The sequence below is a fragment of the Nanorana parkeri genome, unplaced genomic scaffold (genome assembly GCF_000935625.1).
Source record: "Nanorana parkeri isolate BGI_ZX_2015 unplaced genomic scaffold, ASM93562v1 scaffold59, whole genome shotgun sequence".
NCBI lineage: Eukaryota > Metazoa > Chordata > Amphibia > Anura > Dicroglossidae > Nanorana > Nanorana parkeri.
Genome location: NW_017306327.1, coordinates 1,317,589 through 1,336,568, shown reverse-complemented (window position 1 = coordinate 1,336,568; position 18,980 = coordinate 1,317,589). Strand labels below are relative to the sequence as shown.

Sequence of the window (18,980 nt, the reverse complement as noted above, 5' to 3'; positions counted from 1 at the left end):
GGAATGGGGCGGCGGTGGCCGGAGTCACGCGTGGGGTTGGCGTTGCGGCAGCAGGGTCACACAGGGCAGAGAAGGACCAGGATAGCAACAAGGGGGGGATGCAGTCACAGCGGTCTCTCCGCTGGTGCCGGCTGCAGTGGTCTGTGTCCCTGCTGCTTTTGCCGATAAAGGTGAGGATGGAAGGGGACACAGACCGCTGCAGCCAGCACCAGGAGGAGAACGGAGGAGCAGAGCAGCAGCAACTAATCGTAAAGCAACTAATCGATGATGAGAATCATTGCCAACAATTCTCATTATCAATTTAATCGATTTGTTACAGCCCTACAATTGAATGTTCAATTTAGAAGAATCTTTAAATTTTTCATTAATCTTTCATTTTTTTCCCCATGATTTTTTTTTTTTTCTTTCGCATCACAAGATAATGGCATAAAGCATGATTTTAGTATTACCTGGCACCATCATGTGAATATGTCTACACTGTATTCTTGTGTGGAGCTGTGCAGTTGACTGCTAGTTTGGCATGTATTGGCTTTTGTCACTGGACAGCCAAAAAAGCGTCAATTAACTCACAAAACCTTAATCAACCCCTGCCCCCCAGACCCCGCTGTGGTTACCTGACCTTACGATGACCATTGACTGACACCCACCGAAGCCCATATAATGGTCTGTGCACTGAAAAACCTCATTACACAAACCCAGAGTCTGTATAGTAAGTGCAGTCAGGAGTGGTCACTGGTCAGCATGGCCGCATGATGGTTCTGACGCATGAGATCTCTTCTGACTTGTGAGCCTTTTTTCCCCTGGAGCACCCCTCAATTACAAGCATTAAGTCTATGGCTGCTATTAATTACTTACACCCTGTCTTTTTTATATTTTACCTGGAAAAATTCCTGACAAGTAAAACTTTTGAGTGTGGACATTCCATTTTCATGTGGAGTCAGGCAAGTTAATCCATACCTTGAGTTTGCAACAGAGGAGCTATGTATGGAGTGTGTGACTGGAACAGCTTCTATTATACATTGGGTCATTTGGCTACTACTTATTTACAGTGATGTAACCCTTGAACAAACTCTTCTTCATCCATCCACTCCAAAGGATATCTGAGCATAAAACAATTGGGACTGACCACAAACCCTATTCAACAAAGATCTAAAACGAGCTGTCTCCGTATATGATCAGCATGTGTGGGCAACTTCAAGTGACACTAAATTCAGGAACTAAACCTTAAAAATGCATTTAAGTACCTTAAAGGAGAACTAAGAGGAGTGCTTTTCACTCACCTTATAGTTCTAGCCGACCTGTGACAATTAAACTGTCACAGGTCGGCTCAGTAGATCGGGAGGTGAGAGAACACATACTGGCGTTCGCTCACTTCTCGATCCTGTCACAGCTCTCTGCCGTGACAGGGGAGGGACTGCATTCCCCCCTTTCCCGCTCCGATCCTCCAGTGCTGACTGGCGGAACGGATGGGGGAGGGGGTGGGTACAGCTGGCTCTGAGTCTAGATAGGCATAGCCAACTGTCCCTCACGCAGCTGGGCGGATCCAGACATAATTGTCGGGATCCGTTTCAGCTGTGGCGTCTCAGTATACCGCGAGCTATAGCTCGCGGTATACTGAGCTTAGGGTGACGGGAGGACGCTAGTTTGTGTCCTCCCATTACCCTTAGTTCTCTTGTGCTGACTCATCCCTGCTCCTGACTGGCCGCTGCAGGGTTTTTTATTTTCCTTCTTACTTACCTCGCCGAGCGGTGCTTCGCGTCACTGCTGCTAAATTAGGACCCGGAGACTGCCAGATGACCCCGCTCAGAGCGCCGCCCACCGGAGCAGCAGTGACACGACGCTCGGCGAGGTAAGTAAGAAGAAAAAAAAAAACATAGCAAAGTTCTCGAGACGCTGACTCGAGTATAAGCAGAGGGGGGCATTTTTCAGCACAAAAAATGTGCTGAAAAACTCGGCTTATACTCGAGTATATACGGTAGTAACAAAAATGTATCCTATTTGTATATCACTGAATTCATGCTGACACTGTCCTCCCTTCTGGAGGGGGGCTACTTTTGTTTCCCATGGTCCTTTTCTGTTGTAAAGTATTCACCACTCCAAGCTCACTCCTGTGATGGACTATAACCTCATGTTTAGTTTACTAATTTGTATTGAGATTGTAGTCCATCTACAGCTGAGTGATACACAAATAAGATACATTCAAGTACCATATCTATTAACATAAATTTATTTTTAGGATTTACCTCCTGAGTTTAGTGCCACGTTAACACCATCTGGAGTATACATTTGCGGGAACCCTTTTCATAGGTGTGTCGTATATATACTTTAAAAAAAAAAAATATTTTAATGCCTGCGTGATCATGTGTCTGCTTTTTTATTTTCTCTTTATTGGCTGAGTAGATTTACTTTTGTAAGCATTTAGGTTGCACAACCAGTTCTTGTGATTAATGACTAGTCAGCTGTACCCCATGTAAGCCTTTCAGAGTGGTTTCCATAGCAGCATCAAGCTGCATTTAACACTGATGCATGACATAACTAAAGACTGCTTCAACCATTCACGTAAGCAAAGTCGTGTCTGACGTGAGAGGTTGGAGATTTCCTGCTTTTTCATTCCTTACCTTTGTTTTTATTCCTATTAACTTGTCCAAAAAAAGGAACAAACTATCTTAAAATGTTATCCTAAACCACTAAGATTTTTAAATAGTCAGGATTGTAAAATATTAACATGCATTAAACTCTCAGATTTTTATAATAATGAATTCAGATGAAACAAACAACTATAAATTGTCCACAAAAGTTTTTCTTTACATCTTTGCCCAAGTGCTTACAGTTATGTCAGAGCAGGTGACTCCAACTCTTTCAGCTCTGCTTCCCTGAGCTTCCTGTTGAGTACAAGATCACATGGAAAAGATCCATCTGCCGCAGCTGTTTATCTACTAGCTTGGAGGGGGGAGGAGCAGGAAGCAGTTTTCTTTGCTGTGCTTGTGTGTATCTTACTAGCACACACAGGAGTGGCTGCATAGGACCCTGCAAGGGAAAAGAGCCACCCTAAAATAGCCTGAAAACCAGACAGATAAAAATAGGCCCTTTTAATGCAGTTATGTATTCCTTTAACACATTGCAAATGCATTTAGTGAAGCGACTATATCTGTTTTGATATCAGCCTCTTAAATTCCTCTTTATAGTAGACTGGGATGCCCAGTGCCCTGCTCTGCTGCATAACCGAAGGAGAGACATTTCTTTATTGATTTGCTGCTGCTCCTTCACTGTATACTCACTGAATGGGGGTATGTAGGTGACCAAGCTGTATTGCTCTATCTTCATTAGAGAAAAGTAAGGTCACCAGCCAAGTTGTGCTGTCTTCCAGGGTTGTTTAAATTATTTCCCTTTTCCCTCTTGCCTTACAAGACTACCTATTGGTCCATTAATATTATGGGTGTCAACTGAAACCATTCACTGACTACCTCCTGACCTCGCATTACGATCTCAGTTGACAAGCTCACATAGGTACACAGCGGTGGTCCAACCATTTTTCTATATTTTTCATAATTAAACTTCGTAAGACACCCAAACTGTTTTCCTCTTGGTGGATGAACGATGTGCTTTTGAAAATTGTACTCGGGTAGCCATAACCCAGTCTGTGCCTGATTCCCTTGCTGACCATGCACAGGACAAAATTGCTCCCATGGTTAAGGAGGAAGCCTTAAAATACACCCTGGGGAGTATTTGCTTCGCCCATGGCTCACCTGAAAAAAGAGAAATGGCTGTTTCAATAATAATGATTCTCACAGAAATCAGGTTTCTAGAGGCCCATAACAAACATACCAGTGATCCTTCTGTCTTCCAATCCCTCCAGCGGAAAAGAGATGACCTTTTTGTAAATTAATTGATCAATCTTATCGCCACAGTGATTGTGCCCTGTGGGCACTACAGTATATGAATATGGCAACCAGTATAGTAGACAACTGGAGCTCACTCCTCTGGTGGTCTGTTCCTCCCACAAACCATTCATCAAAGTTCAGAAGCCGCACATATGTTATGTAAATGAGAACATGTAAGGGATATAAAATGGGTGTTATCCCAGTTTGGCTGCAAAAGTTCTACTCACCCTGTGTGTTGGACGTAATTACTTCCTTAGACCGCTGGAGCGGAGGGGGAAGCGAGGCTGAAGGGAGCAGTGTAAGAGCAAGCCAGTATCGTGGTTATTTTAGATCCCTAGAAAAAAGGAGCACTTAACCCTTGCAGTGTGGGGGTAGCCCCACTACAAGGGTTAAGATTTCATTTGCCTGGCGTTGTTTTAATAAAAAATCTCATAAAATGTATTCTTAAAAAAAAAAAAAATATCACTTTTGCACTTGTAAATAACCTTTTTTTAATGAACTGGGTGTTGCCAGCCTTCCCAGCGCCTTTCGCTAAACTACTCTAGTCCCACTCTTTGGTCTGTCCAACAAAAAGGGTAATTTTTCTCTAGTCTATGATGAGAAATGAAAGGGCTAAATAGCCTCTTTGAGATAATACAAGAAGCCTGCAGAGGATACATGAGAGCTCTGAATTTCTGACAAGTTCAACAGGTATCTTTTGCACTTATCAAAACACTTCCAATGGCATAGTAAACAGACCAAAGGGAGCAAATAAGTAAAGTACTTGTTAGTGTTTACACACATACAGTCTAAGGCTCCATTCACACTGGAGCGCTTGTCCGGCCGAATACGCGCGGAACCGCTCTAAACAGAGAAAAACAATGCATCGTAAATGTGCATTGTGCAGACATTTGCAGCGGCTGTGTGGCCCGAAAAATAGTCCAAATGCGATTTTTCTTTTAAAAAACAGATTCCGCACGTTCGCAGCTAGACACAAATGAGTTAAATCTGTGCAGTTGTTTCACATATAGCGTTTGTGTTGTGCGGGAAACGCAAACGCTATATGTGAATGGACCCTCAGGCTTCTCTTATTTGGGCGGTGGACTTCATCACCCCCCTGAAAAGTGATCCACTGTGGATCACTTTCAGAGGTGTTTGCCAATTTGCAGGCGTTCAAGAGGTGACACTGCTGCCTCTTCAATACCTGTTGTTTTTTTTTCTATTCTAAAGGGGGATTTCATATTGTATTCTCAAGCTCCAAATGTGTGCCAGTTATTTGGAATTTTTAGTTTTGGCGCAGTCACATTGACTACATTGGGTGCTTTGGCCAAGCAGTGCTGCCTGCCAAAAGTGACATACCAAGTTAAACTTGCTGCACTGCGAAGCAAGATCTGTTTGTCCACATGTTAATGTGCAGGTAGGTGGTTGCGGCGTGGTAAAAACACGGATTAACCACACGTTTTCACCGCCCCTTTGCACCCGTGTAAACGCAGCGTTAGCCTGTGGGATCATACAGGTAAGAAGCAATAATAAGCAACATCTTTCCAGCGTACCAAACATTATAGCATCATGCTGTGGAAGTAGAAAGTCCAAACTGGTGATCGGCAACTGCTTTTTTTTTTTTTTCTTCAAACTTTTGCTTTTTAATTTTTTTTTCTTCTACTAATGTTGAGAGAAATAGAAAATCTAAGTGTAGCAAACGTTTGCCTAGTTGATGATCACACAGCTACAGTTAGCCTGCTTATGTAGTGTCTGTGTAATTGTTGTTTGACGAATAGGACAATGTAGTAAAAGATTTCAGTTTGGAAAACCCCTTCCAAGTAGTGTTATCACAAGAAAAACAAATTTGCATCCACTATTTTCCTGTGTGTTCAATGTGTAACAATTAACAAGACACTTCAGTGCATGAATGCAAAGGGCAACAGTGCATCACTACTCCTGATTACCTGTCAGGCAGACAGAGTATTGAGTGATTTGACGTCAAACTGTGAAAACCAGCCTACTTCTTGCGTTAGTATTTGTGTATTTAAAGACCAAGGACTCTGATAAACCTGAAAGTTTCCTGTAATGTTTCACTGTTGGTATATCGTTTTACAACTGGGAATTTAAAGGAAATTGTCAGAGCAAACCAGTACAGCTGATTGGGGAAGACTTGCATGTATAGCTGGCTTACAGTAGATGTAAAACCAAACTGAAAGACAGTTGGTTTGGTAAAGCTTTGTGAATCATAAACAATCTATTTATTTGTATCTTGATGCTGCTGATTTCCTCCAGCCTGTTTCATCCACTTCCTTTCAGTGTCAGTTGCACATAATTGTTCTGGTTCAGTTTATTCACAGTGATATTAGCAAAAAGAGAATATCAACCAAAAATAGAAAAAAAGATATAAAGACTAAAACGTTTGCATTTGCGAATTGCATTAGTGTGGTAAAGCTTATAGGAGATTTACTTTAGATGTGCTTTAAGGGGGTGATGTATGTCTTCAATTGTGTTTTGATGTACATGTACATGTAAATGTAAAGAATCATACACACACACCTGCAACAACTAATCGATTATGAGAATAGTTGGCAACTATTATCGATGAGAGAGAATATTTTTTTTATACAACCAATTGATTAGTTGAGAAAATAATCGGGCAACTAATCGGTAATGAAAAAAATCGTTAGCTGCAGCCATAGCTACAGCATACCTGTACTTCACTGCTTTCTCATAATGCAAGCCTATGAGTCAGCTGACTTTTCAAAAACCATGCACTCCCTATGTGGCTGATGTTTTATGTCAACAAAGCTTCTGTTGAGCCAAAGGGGGTTCCCTCTACTCCCCCCCCCCTTACCGAGTTAATGCAGAAAACAAACATTTTACTAGGGAATGATGTAATACAGAGAATGACTTACCCTAAAGTGACCCTGCTGCAATTTATTCCAAACTTCTGGATGTGTGGAATACCTGCTCCCCCATCACAAACACTTTTTTTTTTCTCCTCCTGACATATATGTCACTACAGGGCGTACAAACCTGCAGGTGTAACCATTGCTTGCATTAGGGAAAACCGGTATTTGAATAATTTAATACCTGTGTCAGAGCAGAGGCAGGGTTTCAACAAACGGGTCACCAGAAAAGTAACTTTTTAGAGCCTAGTTTATTCCAGGTATGTAATTCTTTATAAGTGACCCTGTGCTGACAATGTTGCTTCAATCCGCAGTCTTTGTCCTCGCTGGTCCTGGTTTGGCGACCCTCCAAGATGTTCTTGCTGGCTTCCAATTGGTCATGCGACCAGCTCGCTCTCAGTGACATCATCATTTACAATGCACGATCAGCAGCTACTGCTGGTCTTGCATGATACGTGATGACATAGGAGTGCTGTTGCACATTTTGGTGCAGGAGAGTGGAGGAATAAGCTGCCGGTTGCTGCAGGACAGTTGGTTAGGTAAGTAATCCCTTAGTAAAACTAAAATAACTTTCTGAATCAGTTGGGATGGGACGGGAACGACACTTACATACATATACATATGTATATATGTATATGTATGTATGTGTGTAAGTTTAAAGGGGACCTAAACCCTCCGTTTTTTTTGCCTATATCTACTGCTAGCAAGCAGTAGATATAGGCAAAACGTGTTTTTTTTTTAAAACAGCGGTTTAAACTTCCCTAGTTATCGCTGCGCGCTCCTGCCCGAGAATCCGAAACTGCTCAGATCGCCGCAATGCATCTTGGCATCATGGTAAGTCTATGGACGCGTGTACCCGCATGCAGACACGCGGGATCGGAAGTGCCTGCAGGGACAGAGGAGTCAGCGCTGGATCGGAGAGCCGTCGCACCGCTGGAGGGACAGATGAAAACATCAGGAAAGAAGATCGGGGGGGGGGGGGGGGGGGGTGTGTGACTTTAAAGAAAAGCATTTCTTTGAAAAGCCAAAAAGTTTCCATATGGATAGCTGGCATCTTAATACATTGGCTATCTTGTTAGGTTACCATCAGTAGTTTTTGGAAACTGTTAAGTATATGCACCTCCACTCTTGAGAACATTTCACTTTTTTGGCTTCTTATCTGAGTACAGCAGATCAGACCTTCAGAGCTGCGCCTTTTCTGATGCAGACCTTGCCAACAGTATATGATAAGGACCATTGCTGATGATGCAGGAATTTTGAAGCATTTAACATTTTTAATTTGTTTGTCACACGATCAACAATACCAATATCTCCTATATCCTTGGATGTGTGCATATGCAAAAAAATGTATATATATGTATACGGTGTGTTCATACTTTGATATAAAGTGGAGGCTATAGTAGTCTAATGATAAATACTGAAGTATGTTTTATTAAAGCACATCTAAACCCAAAACCACAAATTGAATGTTTTGCATCTTGCCATTCCAGCCTAAAAAATAAAAACTAATCCAACTACCACATTTAAGAACAATTTTAGCAAGTATAGAAAGTACCTGTTACCCTGCCTGAAATGCAGTGTCATTGTCACTTTCTATGAGCTTTGAAGACTGCAAAAACAAAATGAATAATCCCATCAATCCATCCTGTAATGCAGTTGAACAAAAGTAGCCATGTTCAAAGTCCTGCCTGTGTTTATAGCCATGGATGCCCCCATAGATAAAGTGGTGGAGAAATTAGTGATACCCAGAGATGCAATGTCAAGCAGCAGTTTCTAAAGCAAGCAAAATACATTCTTGTATTAAAAGAGGGGTCTAGACTCCAGAGATAGAGACATAATCCTGCCCCTGTACAAAGCAGTAGTAAGACCATCTGGAATATGCAGTTCAGTTTTGGGCACCAGTTCACATAAAGGATGTTGTGGAACTGGAGAAAGTGCAGTGAATGGCGACTAAACTCATAAGAGGCATGGAGGAGCTCGGCTATGAGGAACGATTACCTGACCTGAATTTGTTCTCTCTGGAGAAGAGGCGATTTAAGGGGGGGACATGATCACCATGTATGAATACATAAATGGTCCATATAAAGAGCTTGGTGCCAAATTATTCACGTTAAGGTCACTGCAAAGGACAAGGGGGCACTCTTTGCGTCTGGAGGAAAAGAGGTTTAACCTTTGCATACGGAAAGGATTCTTCACAGTTAGAGCTGTAAAAATGTGGAATAGACTCCCCCAGGAGCTAGTTCTAGCTAGCTTGGTTAATTGTTTAAAAAAACATCTGGATGTATTCCTAAATGCACAGAATATTACTGGATATTGAGTTCTTATAGGTATATTAGGCATTGGAGATTGTTGATCCAGGGAATATCCGATTGCCTTGTGGGATCAGGAAGGAATTTCCCCCCCCCCTGTTGGAGCAAATTAAACCGTGCTTTATAGGGGTTTTTTTTGCCTTCCTCTGGATCAACAGGGTAGCTGTGGGCATAGCTTTCTGTTTAGTCTTTTTTTTTCTTTTTTTTCCTCTCCGTATCTAGCATTTCTTTGAAAAGCCAAAAAGTTTCCATATGGATAGCTGGCATCTTAATACATTGGCTATCTTGTTAGGTTACCATCAGTAGTTTTTGGAAACTGTTAAGTATATGCACCTCCACTCTTGAGAACATTTCACTTTTTTGGCTTCTTATCTGAGTACAGCAGATCAGACCTTCAGAGCTGCGCCTTTTCTGATGCAGACCTTGCCAACAGTATATGATAAGGACCATTGCTGATGATGCAGGAATTTTGAAGCATTTAACATTTTTAATTTGTTTGTCACACGATCAACAATACCAATATCTCCTATATCCTTGGATGTGTGCATATGCAAAAAAATGTATATATATGTATACGGTGTGTTCATACTTTGATATAAAGTGGAGGCTATAGTAGTCTAATGATAAATACTGAAGTATGTTTTATTAAAGCACATCTAAACCCAAAACCACAAATTGAATGTTTTGCATCTTGCCATTCCAGCCTAAAAAATAAAAACTAATCCAACTACCACATTTAAGAACAATTTTAGCAAGTATAGAAAGTACCTGTTACCCTGCCTGAAATGCAGTGTCATTGTCACTTTCTATGAGCTTTGAAGACTGCAAAAACAAAATGAATAATCCCATCAATCCATCCTGTAATGCAGTTGAACAAAAGTAGCCATGTTCAAAGTCCTGCCTGTGTTTATAGCCATGGATGCCCCCATAGATAAAGTGGTGGAGAAATTAGTGATACCCAGAGATGCAATGTCAAGCAGCAGTTTCTAAAGCAAGCAAAATACATTCTTGTATTAAAAGAGGGGTCTAGACTCCAGAGATAGAGACATAATCCTGCCCCTGTACAAAGCAGTAGTAAGACCATCTGGAATATGCAGTTCAGTTTTGGGCACCAGTTCACATAAAGGATGTTGTGGAACTGGAGAAAGTGCAGTGAATGGCGACTAAACTCATAAGAGGCATGGAGGAGCTCGGCTATGAGGAACGATTACCTGACCTGAATTTGTTCTCTCTGGAGAAGAGGCGATTTAAGGGGGGGACATGATCACCATGTATGAATACATAAATGGTCCATATAAAGAGCTTGGTGCCAAATTATTCACGTTAAGGTCACTGCAAAGGACAAGGGGGCACTCTTTGCGTCTGGAGGAAAAGAGGTTTAACCTTTGCATACGGAAAGGATTCTTCACAGTTAGAGCTGTAAAAATGTGGAATAGACTCCCCCAGGAGCTAGTTCTAGCTAGCTTGGTTAATTGTTTAAAAAAACATCTGGATGTATTCCTAAATGCACAGAATATTACTGGATATTGAGTTCTTATAGGTATATTAGGCATTGGAGATTGTTGATCCAGGGAATATCCGATTGCCTTGTGGGATCAGGAAGGAATTTCCCCCCCCCCTGTTGGAGCAAATTAAACCGTGCTTTATAGGGGTTTTTTTTGCCTTCCTCTGGATCAACAGGGTAGCTGTGGGCATAGCTTTCTGTTTAGTCTTTTTTTTTCTTTTTTTTCCTCTCCGTATCTCTATGGGTTGGATTTGATGGACTTGTGTCTTTTTTCAACCTGATTAACTATGTAGAGAGCAAGTATGCAATTTGCACAGTTGCCAGGTGAAAATAAAGGGAACAAAGCTTAAACAAATTGAAGTTTTTGCTATTGGATATTCTTTTATTTATATTTAACTGTTTAGCGCTTTGGCATATTTTATAGAATATTTTTTTTTTCTTCTTCTCTGGTAAATGTAGTTTTCAGGAAAAGGTTGGTATTAAAAGCATAACTGATTACAGCAAAGGATCTGAAAGGGAACTATCCTGTTGTAGGGCTGCTTTAAAGTAGTATTAAGGTCTGGGCGTTTTTTTTTTTTACCTTGATGCATTCTCTGTATTAGAGTAACCCCCCCCCCCCCTCCACGCTTACCACCGCTCCCAAAGCAATCCTCTGTCCCACTGAACTTCCTGTTTGTGGGTAGAGGATACTGATGGCAGAGGAACCATAGGTTCCTTCTGCCATCAATTAAACTGTTGGGGCGGAGAGGAGGGGCTGTTTGTGTTTATAGACGCACACCTACTGTGGGCATGGCTTGGAACCAGCACGCACGGTGCCTGGAAGGGGGGAGGGACAGCACTGCGGGGGGGATCCACTAGAAAAGGAGGATTAGTACACATTAAAATACAAAATACAGCAGTTTTATACAAAGCCTAGTAGTAAATATTAAAAACAAAACAAAGCTTTACTATCAAAATTGTTGACAAAAAAATGTGTTTCTTTTTGTTGTTGCAGGTAGCCTAGTAGGAAGTGTACAGGGTGGAGAGAAATATGATATTATATAATTATGTGCGAAGTGTACTGAACTGTAAAGGCTTGACCAGTTTTTTTCCTTTTTATCCTTTGGTAGCTTATACAATGAAGAGAGGAATTTACTTCGAATCCGAGAACGAGAGAGACGAAATCAGGAGATTCTTCAAGAGAGACATCCATTCAGTGATAATGCTCCTCTTTTTCCAGAGCCTTACAAGGTATTTGTGTGCACAGTCTGACCATTTATTTTGGTTGAATCAGAGTGCTAGATAACAATAGTATTGAAATGCAGGCATTTTTCTGGTCTCTATTTTGAAAAATCCTGTGTTCCTTTTGGAACGTTTTGGATCCTAAGCCTAGCCTGTAAATTCCAGATTGGGACCCACCTCCTGTTGACATTAGGCCATCTACACCATTCATCTGTCAAATACCAACGAATGTCTGACATTTGCCAGTTGAATGTCACGGCTTCATATCAGGGGTGGCGCTTATTTTTTACTTGGGCTGAAGTTGAGGCCCCACATAAAACTTTGGTGTAGGGTCCAAGTGTCTGATTGTGCCAAATTTACTTGAAGTTTGTAGCATGCTGGAAAATCACCTTCTGGGTTAAAAAAGAGAATCAAACCTTTAACGGCAAAGAGAGGGAATCATTATGTGACAACTTTTTGAACCTATAACGTTGTTATATTTAGAGTGTTTGTTTTCTTCACTACAAGTAAAATCGATGGGGAATTAAATTGACTTTTAACATTATTTTCTTATTACATATTTACATTTTTTTGGGTGTTTTTCTGTTTTTTTTTTTTTTTAGACAAGTAAAGGGGACGAATTGTCAAGTCGTATACAGAGCATGCTGGGAAATTATGAAGAGGTTTATGAAGAAGTAAAGGAACTGATTGGCGTAAAGTCCCACCAGAATCCCATTAGTATCCCTTCAAGTGCTTTACCAATCTCTTCGCAACTTAAATCTGACAAGCAGCACTCTTTTCACAGCGCTACAAGTAGGTCTTTGGGTCCTCCAAAGTCTTCTAATATGTCCTTGGGGTCCAGGCAGAGGCCTTGTGCAGGTTCTGACCTATCCTCTAATGAACTGAGAAAAAGCCACAGCCAAAGTCGTGGGAGCCTTCAGAATAGCACTGTTCAGGAACAGCACACTGGTGCCATCTGTATGGAGAGAAACCTCAAGCAAACCCAAGAAAGTAGCTCTGCTACACTTTTATCCTCCCCTTTCTCCATCTCAGCCCTTTCACCTCTACTGTCCTCCTTGTCTCCTCCAGTTGAGCCATTGTCCCCATTACATTCCAGCTATCAAGTTGATTCCAAGCCGCGATGCGGCCAAAGCCATGAGAAATCTCACCACCATGCCACAAAATCCCCAGTTCTAAATGACACAGGTAACAGAGAAGGTACTGCTACTGTTGCTAACTTGGTGGCTTCCTCACAAACTTTCCCAAAATATTTAACGAATAGTACATTGCCCCCAAAACCCACTGCTTATGTAAGGCCCATGGATGGTCCAGATCAAGTCCCTACTCATTCTCCAGAACTAAAACCGCTGCAAGAGGATTACCATGAGGAGTCATATAGAAATCATGTAAATCTAAAACCTAATGGCAAGGATAGGTTTTCCAAACCAGCATCTGAACCATACGAGGTAAGTCTTTCAATAACTCTTACAAACATGCAGTGGTAACTCTACTGTTTTGAGCCTGTTTACAAATATTGGACGTCAGGCACTGAAATCAACTTCAGGAATCCTATTTATTAAATGATGTTGTGCTTACTGTGCATGTATCCAGTTTATTCTATGAAAAATGTTTATATGTTTACCTGCAGAAAGCCTTGTTTGCCTGTCTGCAGGTAAATGAAGTTAACAGTGCAATGTTCTAATACTGTGTCTATGTACTAGGGATGCACCGATATATCGGCCGCCGAAACATATCGGCCGAAAATGGCACTTTTGGCATAATGCCGAAAGAGCTATGTTTCGGCTGATACATCGGCGCATGCCTGGTTTCTTTTCTCCTCGCTGGGCGCTGTTCCAGCGGGGTGAAAAGAAAGTGACAGCCGGGCCGAGCGTTGCGGTGGAGAGCGCTGTGAGCGGCCGGCGTCTCCTCCCACACCGCTCTGCCGCCTATCACAGTCCAGTCTGACAGGTCCTTTTTATTGGGTGCAGTCACACTCACAATATCGTTCAGCATCCAGTGGTGTCACACCTCTCATTTTCTGCTAGGTTGAGCTCCAAAATGTTTACCAGTAGGGATGCGCACCGATGCTAGTATTGGTGTCGGAGCCGTTACTGAGTATTTGGGCGAGTACGAGTGCGCACCCAAATGCTCTGATACTTATCCCGATACCAGAACTTCCGGTCAGATAGAGAAATTTACTCAATCGAGAAGTTGGGCCGCGGGTGGTGACTGGCGGACCACCTTTCTAAATGGCTGGGAAGCCGGCTCCATGCTGTTTGGCTGGGAAGCCGGCTTTCTGGCCAATCAGCATCAAGCTGGCCAAACAGCACGGAGGTAATGACACGCTGCCCGTCTTCCTGATTGCCCGGGAAGCCGGCTCCATGCTACCAGAAGTACCGGTCTCGGCTAGTACTGAAAGATCTATCTGTACTCGATAACAAAAAAAAGGTACTGGTGCATCCGTAGGAGATAAAACTTTAGGCTGGGAAAAGAATGGGGTGAAATAGTCATTGGAACCATTCAAACAAATTAATTTAGTGGGGTTGTAATTTTTAAATAAGCCTAATTATGAATAATGTTTAATCCCTTCCCCTTCAACTTTCTTTTGATTAACCTTTGGGAGAGCATGGTTATTTACCATAAGTAAGTGAGTAAATCGATTTAACACCAAGTCGAATCTATTTATGAATTCCCTCTCCATACTAGTTCTGTTCTAAGGCTGGCCATACACTGCTCTATTTATTCGTTCACCCCATGGGCTAAATGAAAAAAATAGAGCAGATTCCTCCAATGCTATGAAAGCACTGATTCGAGGAATCCCCGCTGTTTGTTTTGTATTCTGACAGCGGCCGGCAGCCACTGTCTGAATACCTGAACAGATCCGGCAGCTCATTGGCTGCCTGCTCTGTTCGTACGAAGATTTTCTGACCGGCTCCTTTTGATCAGCTGATTGACTGTGTGAATTTTGTGCGACGAAATTCGCACAGTGTATGGGCAGCTTTAATCTTTCCTGATTTACTTTTTGTAAAAAAAACCATAAGAAAATGGAAAATGCTGCATATTACATACAAAATTCTAAGGAATGTATTGTGTATATTAAATGTTATTTGTAACAAATTACAGCTAGTGAGACAGATTCAACTCTTCAATCCCTCTTTTGTAGCACTGTGCATGGGCCATAAGTCTGGCCACTCAGAATTAATGTTTCAAATTTAGTATATGACGTGGGTTTAACAGAATTATGTCGGAATTGGTTAGCAAGTCTATTTGCATGTGTCTTCATATCTGCCACAATCTCTGGTGCAAAATGGAGAGAAAAATGCCCCTTTTTGTAGAGGAGAAATACTTAAAAAATGGACTGCAACAGAAACCAATGTGGTTTGTTGCTTCTGTTGCTGAAAGTTGCGAGAAGCCAAAAGATAACCCTACTGGTGGCTTCAGAAAAATGCAAGCTTGATGAAGCCAAGCATATATTAACACCCAGAAACTTGCCAGACCATTAATATCAACAATCTTCCCATATTTTTTTATTAGAGCTGCAACAACTAATCGATTTTAAATCGATTGAGAATAGTTGGAAACTATTCTCACCATTGATGAGAGAGAGAGATTTTTTTTTTTATACAACCAATCGATTAGTTGAAAAAATGATCAGTCAACTAATCGATTATGAAAATAATCGTTAGCTGCATCCCTAAATTTTCTTGGTGCATTTAAGTTGTTTTTTTAAGCATATTTTTTGCCTGGAAAAATCTTCCTTGTGTAGAGTGCTGCAATGTCAGCAGCCCCAGCAGACTGAGCTCGAACTTATGTGACACTCAATATTATTCCCTTTTGCGCCTCCCTTACAGCTGCATAAAAAGGTATTGTAACAAGGTAAGGATAGAGAGGGAGATGGAGGAGTTTGGCCAGCACAGAGCATAAATGGACACTCCCAAGAAGAGAAGTGGCCTGGAACACTGAAGGAGACGGGTTGTGCTAGGGAATCTCCCTTTTTTTTTCCCCCCTGCATTTTGTTTTTAAATTTGGCAACAGTCTCTTTTAAGCTATGTAGAAAATACAAGAAGCTGCTGAAAGTGGCCAGGGTTGGGGTGATTCATTTCATAGTTGAAGATACATTTTAGGTTTTTCGTATGTATAGATTTGTCTTTGGATTTTGCTGAACCTCTACATATCAGTACTGCTTGGACCTAGAAGAAGACCCCCTGCAAAACATGAGGGTATATGAAATCTTATTGCATAATCTAGTACATTTAAATTCGTATGTACCATTTGTCAAAAATGGTTAATGCTCTAGCTGGACATATGGTTGTGATCTGCAACACAAATGTACTTTCAGTGTTTGTTTTAACCTCTCAATAATTTACTGACGTCTGAAGTTGAAAATGTTGTGAGGTTTCCAAGTTAGAACTTGGCAATGGGAACATTTTGTTTAGCTTTCCTGTTTGATGAAGCACATGTATCATTTTTAAACCTTTTATTATAATGCCATGGACAGAAATATGGAAAATTTGTATATGGAGCACCTACAGCTGAAGGTAGCATATGCTCATACATTTTAGTCAAATGTGATCAGGTCAATGCTTTCAATTTTATGCCAATAAGGGTTTAGGGCCAATAAAGGTGAAGGGGGAGAAAATATATATTTATGTATAGAGCGGGGTAGCCAAATGAATATGAATTTCAGGAGTCATTCTGTCCAATCCTGGAGCCAGTGCCATTGACAACAACTGGAGAAAATGTTAAAAGTTAGGTGCTAGCTGTAAATTCTAACCTAGACCTGTGACAATGAGACTGTCGCAGGTCGGCTCAGTAGATCGGGAAGTGAGCGAACACTCCTCGATCCTGTCACAGCTCTCTGCTGTGACAGGGGAGTGGCTGGGTTCCCCCCTCCCCGCTCTGATCCTCCAGCGCTGACTGGCGGAACGGACGGGGCGGGTACAGCTGGCTCTGCCTCTAGATAGGCAGAGCCAGCTGTCACTCACGCAGCTGGGCGGATCCAGGCACAATTGTCGGGATCCGCTTCAGCTGCGACGTCTCAGTATCCCGCGAGCTGCAGCTCGCGGTATACTGAGCTTAGGGCAGGGGTAGCCAACCTCCGGCCCTCCAGCTGTGGTGGAACTACAAATTCCATTAGGCATTGCAAGATTCTCACAGACATGACTCCAGGAGACAGATCATGGGATGTGTAGTTTCAACACAGCTGGAGGGCCGGAGTTTGGCTACCCCTGGCTTAGGGTGACGGGAGGACGCTAGTTTGTGTCCTCCCGTTACCCTAACGAGAACTATGGTGAAAAGCCCTAACCTCATAGTTCTCCTTTTTAAGTGTCAATAACCATGCTGTCAAATATGCCATATAGCCACGTACTGTATATCATAGCTTGTGACTTTTTTTCTGATCCTTTTTATGTGAGTGACTCACTGACTGAGTCCTCATGACCAAGTGCGTCACTAATGATAGTCCTAGGTTCTGAAGATTTGTATTTATTTTCTAGTAATGCCAAACCTTTTCATAAAACCTAGCCCAATTACCAACCAGAGGCTTTAATACTCTGCTAACTGAGCATTTAGCATTTTTGCAGAGTAAATATAAATGTCTCATTGCAATAATCTGAAAAATTAGGTAATTTTTTAACAAAACTTGTTCATAATCAGTGACGTGGAGAAAAAAAACACCCCATTGATATGCAGGATTTGCTAGGAAAAGGGTTTAATAATCCGCTGCTGTTTGAGCAGATCTCTTTGGCATCAGTTTGTAATTGTTGGCATTAAAGGATTGGCAACATATGGTATGTTGTTTTTCTAATTTATGTATTTTTTGTACTTTTAGTTTTGCAAGTGTGATGGCTTCATACATATCTGCAAATTATTATGCAACTCGTTTGTGGTCAGTGCACATTGTTGCCAATGTTGTATTCATCAGCGTATTGCAACATACCGCAGTGCTCCCGTGACTTCAAAGACAGGCAGATACCTCCCCTTATTGTGTTCTCGGAGAGATATCTGCCTGTCTCTGGCAAAATATGTTGGGAAAAAGGAAAAGGCATAACCATTTTGGATCACTACCAAGCAATAGGAAGAGGAGGTTGACTGAGCACAAATAGCTGTCTCTTTAGATATATATAAGAAGAGTTTCTTGTTAAATGGATTAACGCTTAATGATGAGATTATTTGCATTAAAGTAAATCTGTGTTGTGCCCATGCAGGACAAAGCAACCTTTTTGATTTCAGGAACAATCATACCACTGCTCTGCAAAAACGCATGTAACATGGGTTGGTGTGCTGCACTGTCATTGATCGCATGGCACCTTTTCGGACTGGGCTAGTGTAATGAGCGGTGTGCCTCAAGGATCTGTGCTGGGTCCCATATTGTTCAACCTATTCATTAATGACATCGGGGAGTGAATAAATAGCCATGTTTCCGTGTTTGCAGACGATACAAAAATATACAAAAAAAGAAACGGATCGTGACAATATAACATTAGAGGAGGACGTGGATAAAATAGGGGAGTGGGCAATACTATGGCAGATGAGGTTTAATGTCGATAAATGCAAAGTAATGTACTGTGGACATAAAAATAAACAAATAGGCTATACAATCATGGGTATGCCGCTAGGGGAGTCAGAAATAGAAAAAGATTTGGGGGTCATTGTAGACCACAAACTGAATGGTAGCTTGCAGTGCCAAGCTGCGGTAAACAAAGCTAGCAGGGTCTTGTCCTGTATTAAGAAGGGGATGTATTGCAGGGACAAGTCTATAATTGTGCCTCTATATAGATCGTTGGTTCGGCCACATCTGGAGTACGCGGTCCAGTTTTGGTCGCCGGTACTGAGAAGGGATGTCCTTGAACTGGAGAGAGTCCAGCGGAGGGCAACAAAACTAATTAGGGGAATGGAGGACCAGAGCTATGAGACAAGGCTTCTGACCTTAAACATGTATAAGCTGGATTTAAGGATATTAAGGGGGGATATGATTTTCATGTACAAGATGTTCAATGGTGACAGCAACATTGGCAACAAACTGTTTGAGATTAACTCCATTACAAAGACTAGAGGCCACCACCTAAAGTTGGTGGAGAAAAAATTCCAGCACAATGGGCGAAGAGGGTTCTTTACAGTAAGAGTGGTTAAGGTCTGGAACTTACTGCCATCGGCAATGATTTCAGCCAAGAGTGTAGATTTGTTCAAGAAACGTTTGGACAATTTCTTGAGGGAC

The 18,980-nt window shown here is 41.7% G+C and overlaps 1 protein-coding gene across 1 annotated transcript in view; it reads left to right on the top strand.

Moving 5' to 3' along the window:
- AFF1 (AF4/FMR2 family member 1) overlaps nucleotides 1-18,980 on the top strand; it is a 124,635-nt gene that overhangs the window by 20,150 nt on the left and 85,505 nt on the right. Inside the window, exons 2-3 of the mRNA XM_018576201.1 lie at nucleotides 11,674-11,794; nucleotides 12,388-13,230. Coding sequence (XP_018431703.1) covers nucleotides 11,674-11,794; nucleotides 12,388-13,230 — 964 coding nt within the window. The remainder of the gene's footprint in view (nucleotides 1-11,673; nucleotides 11,795-12,387; nucleotides 13,231-18,980) is intronic.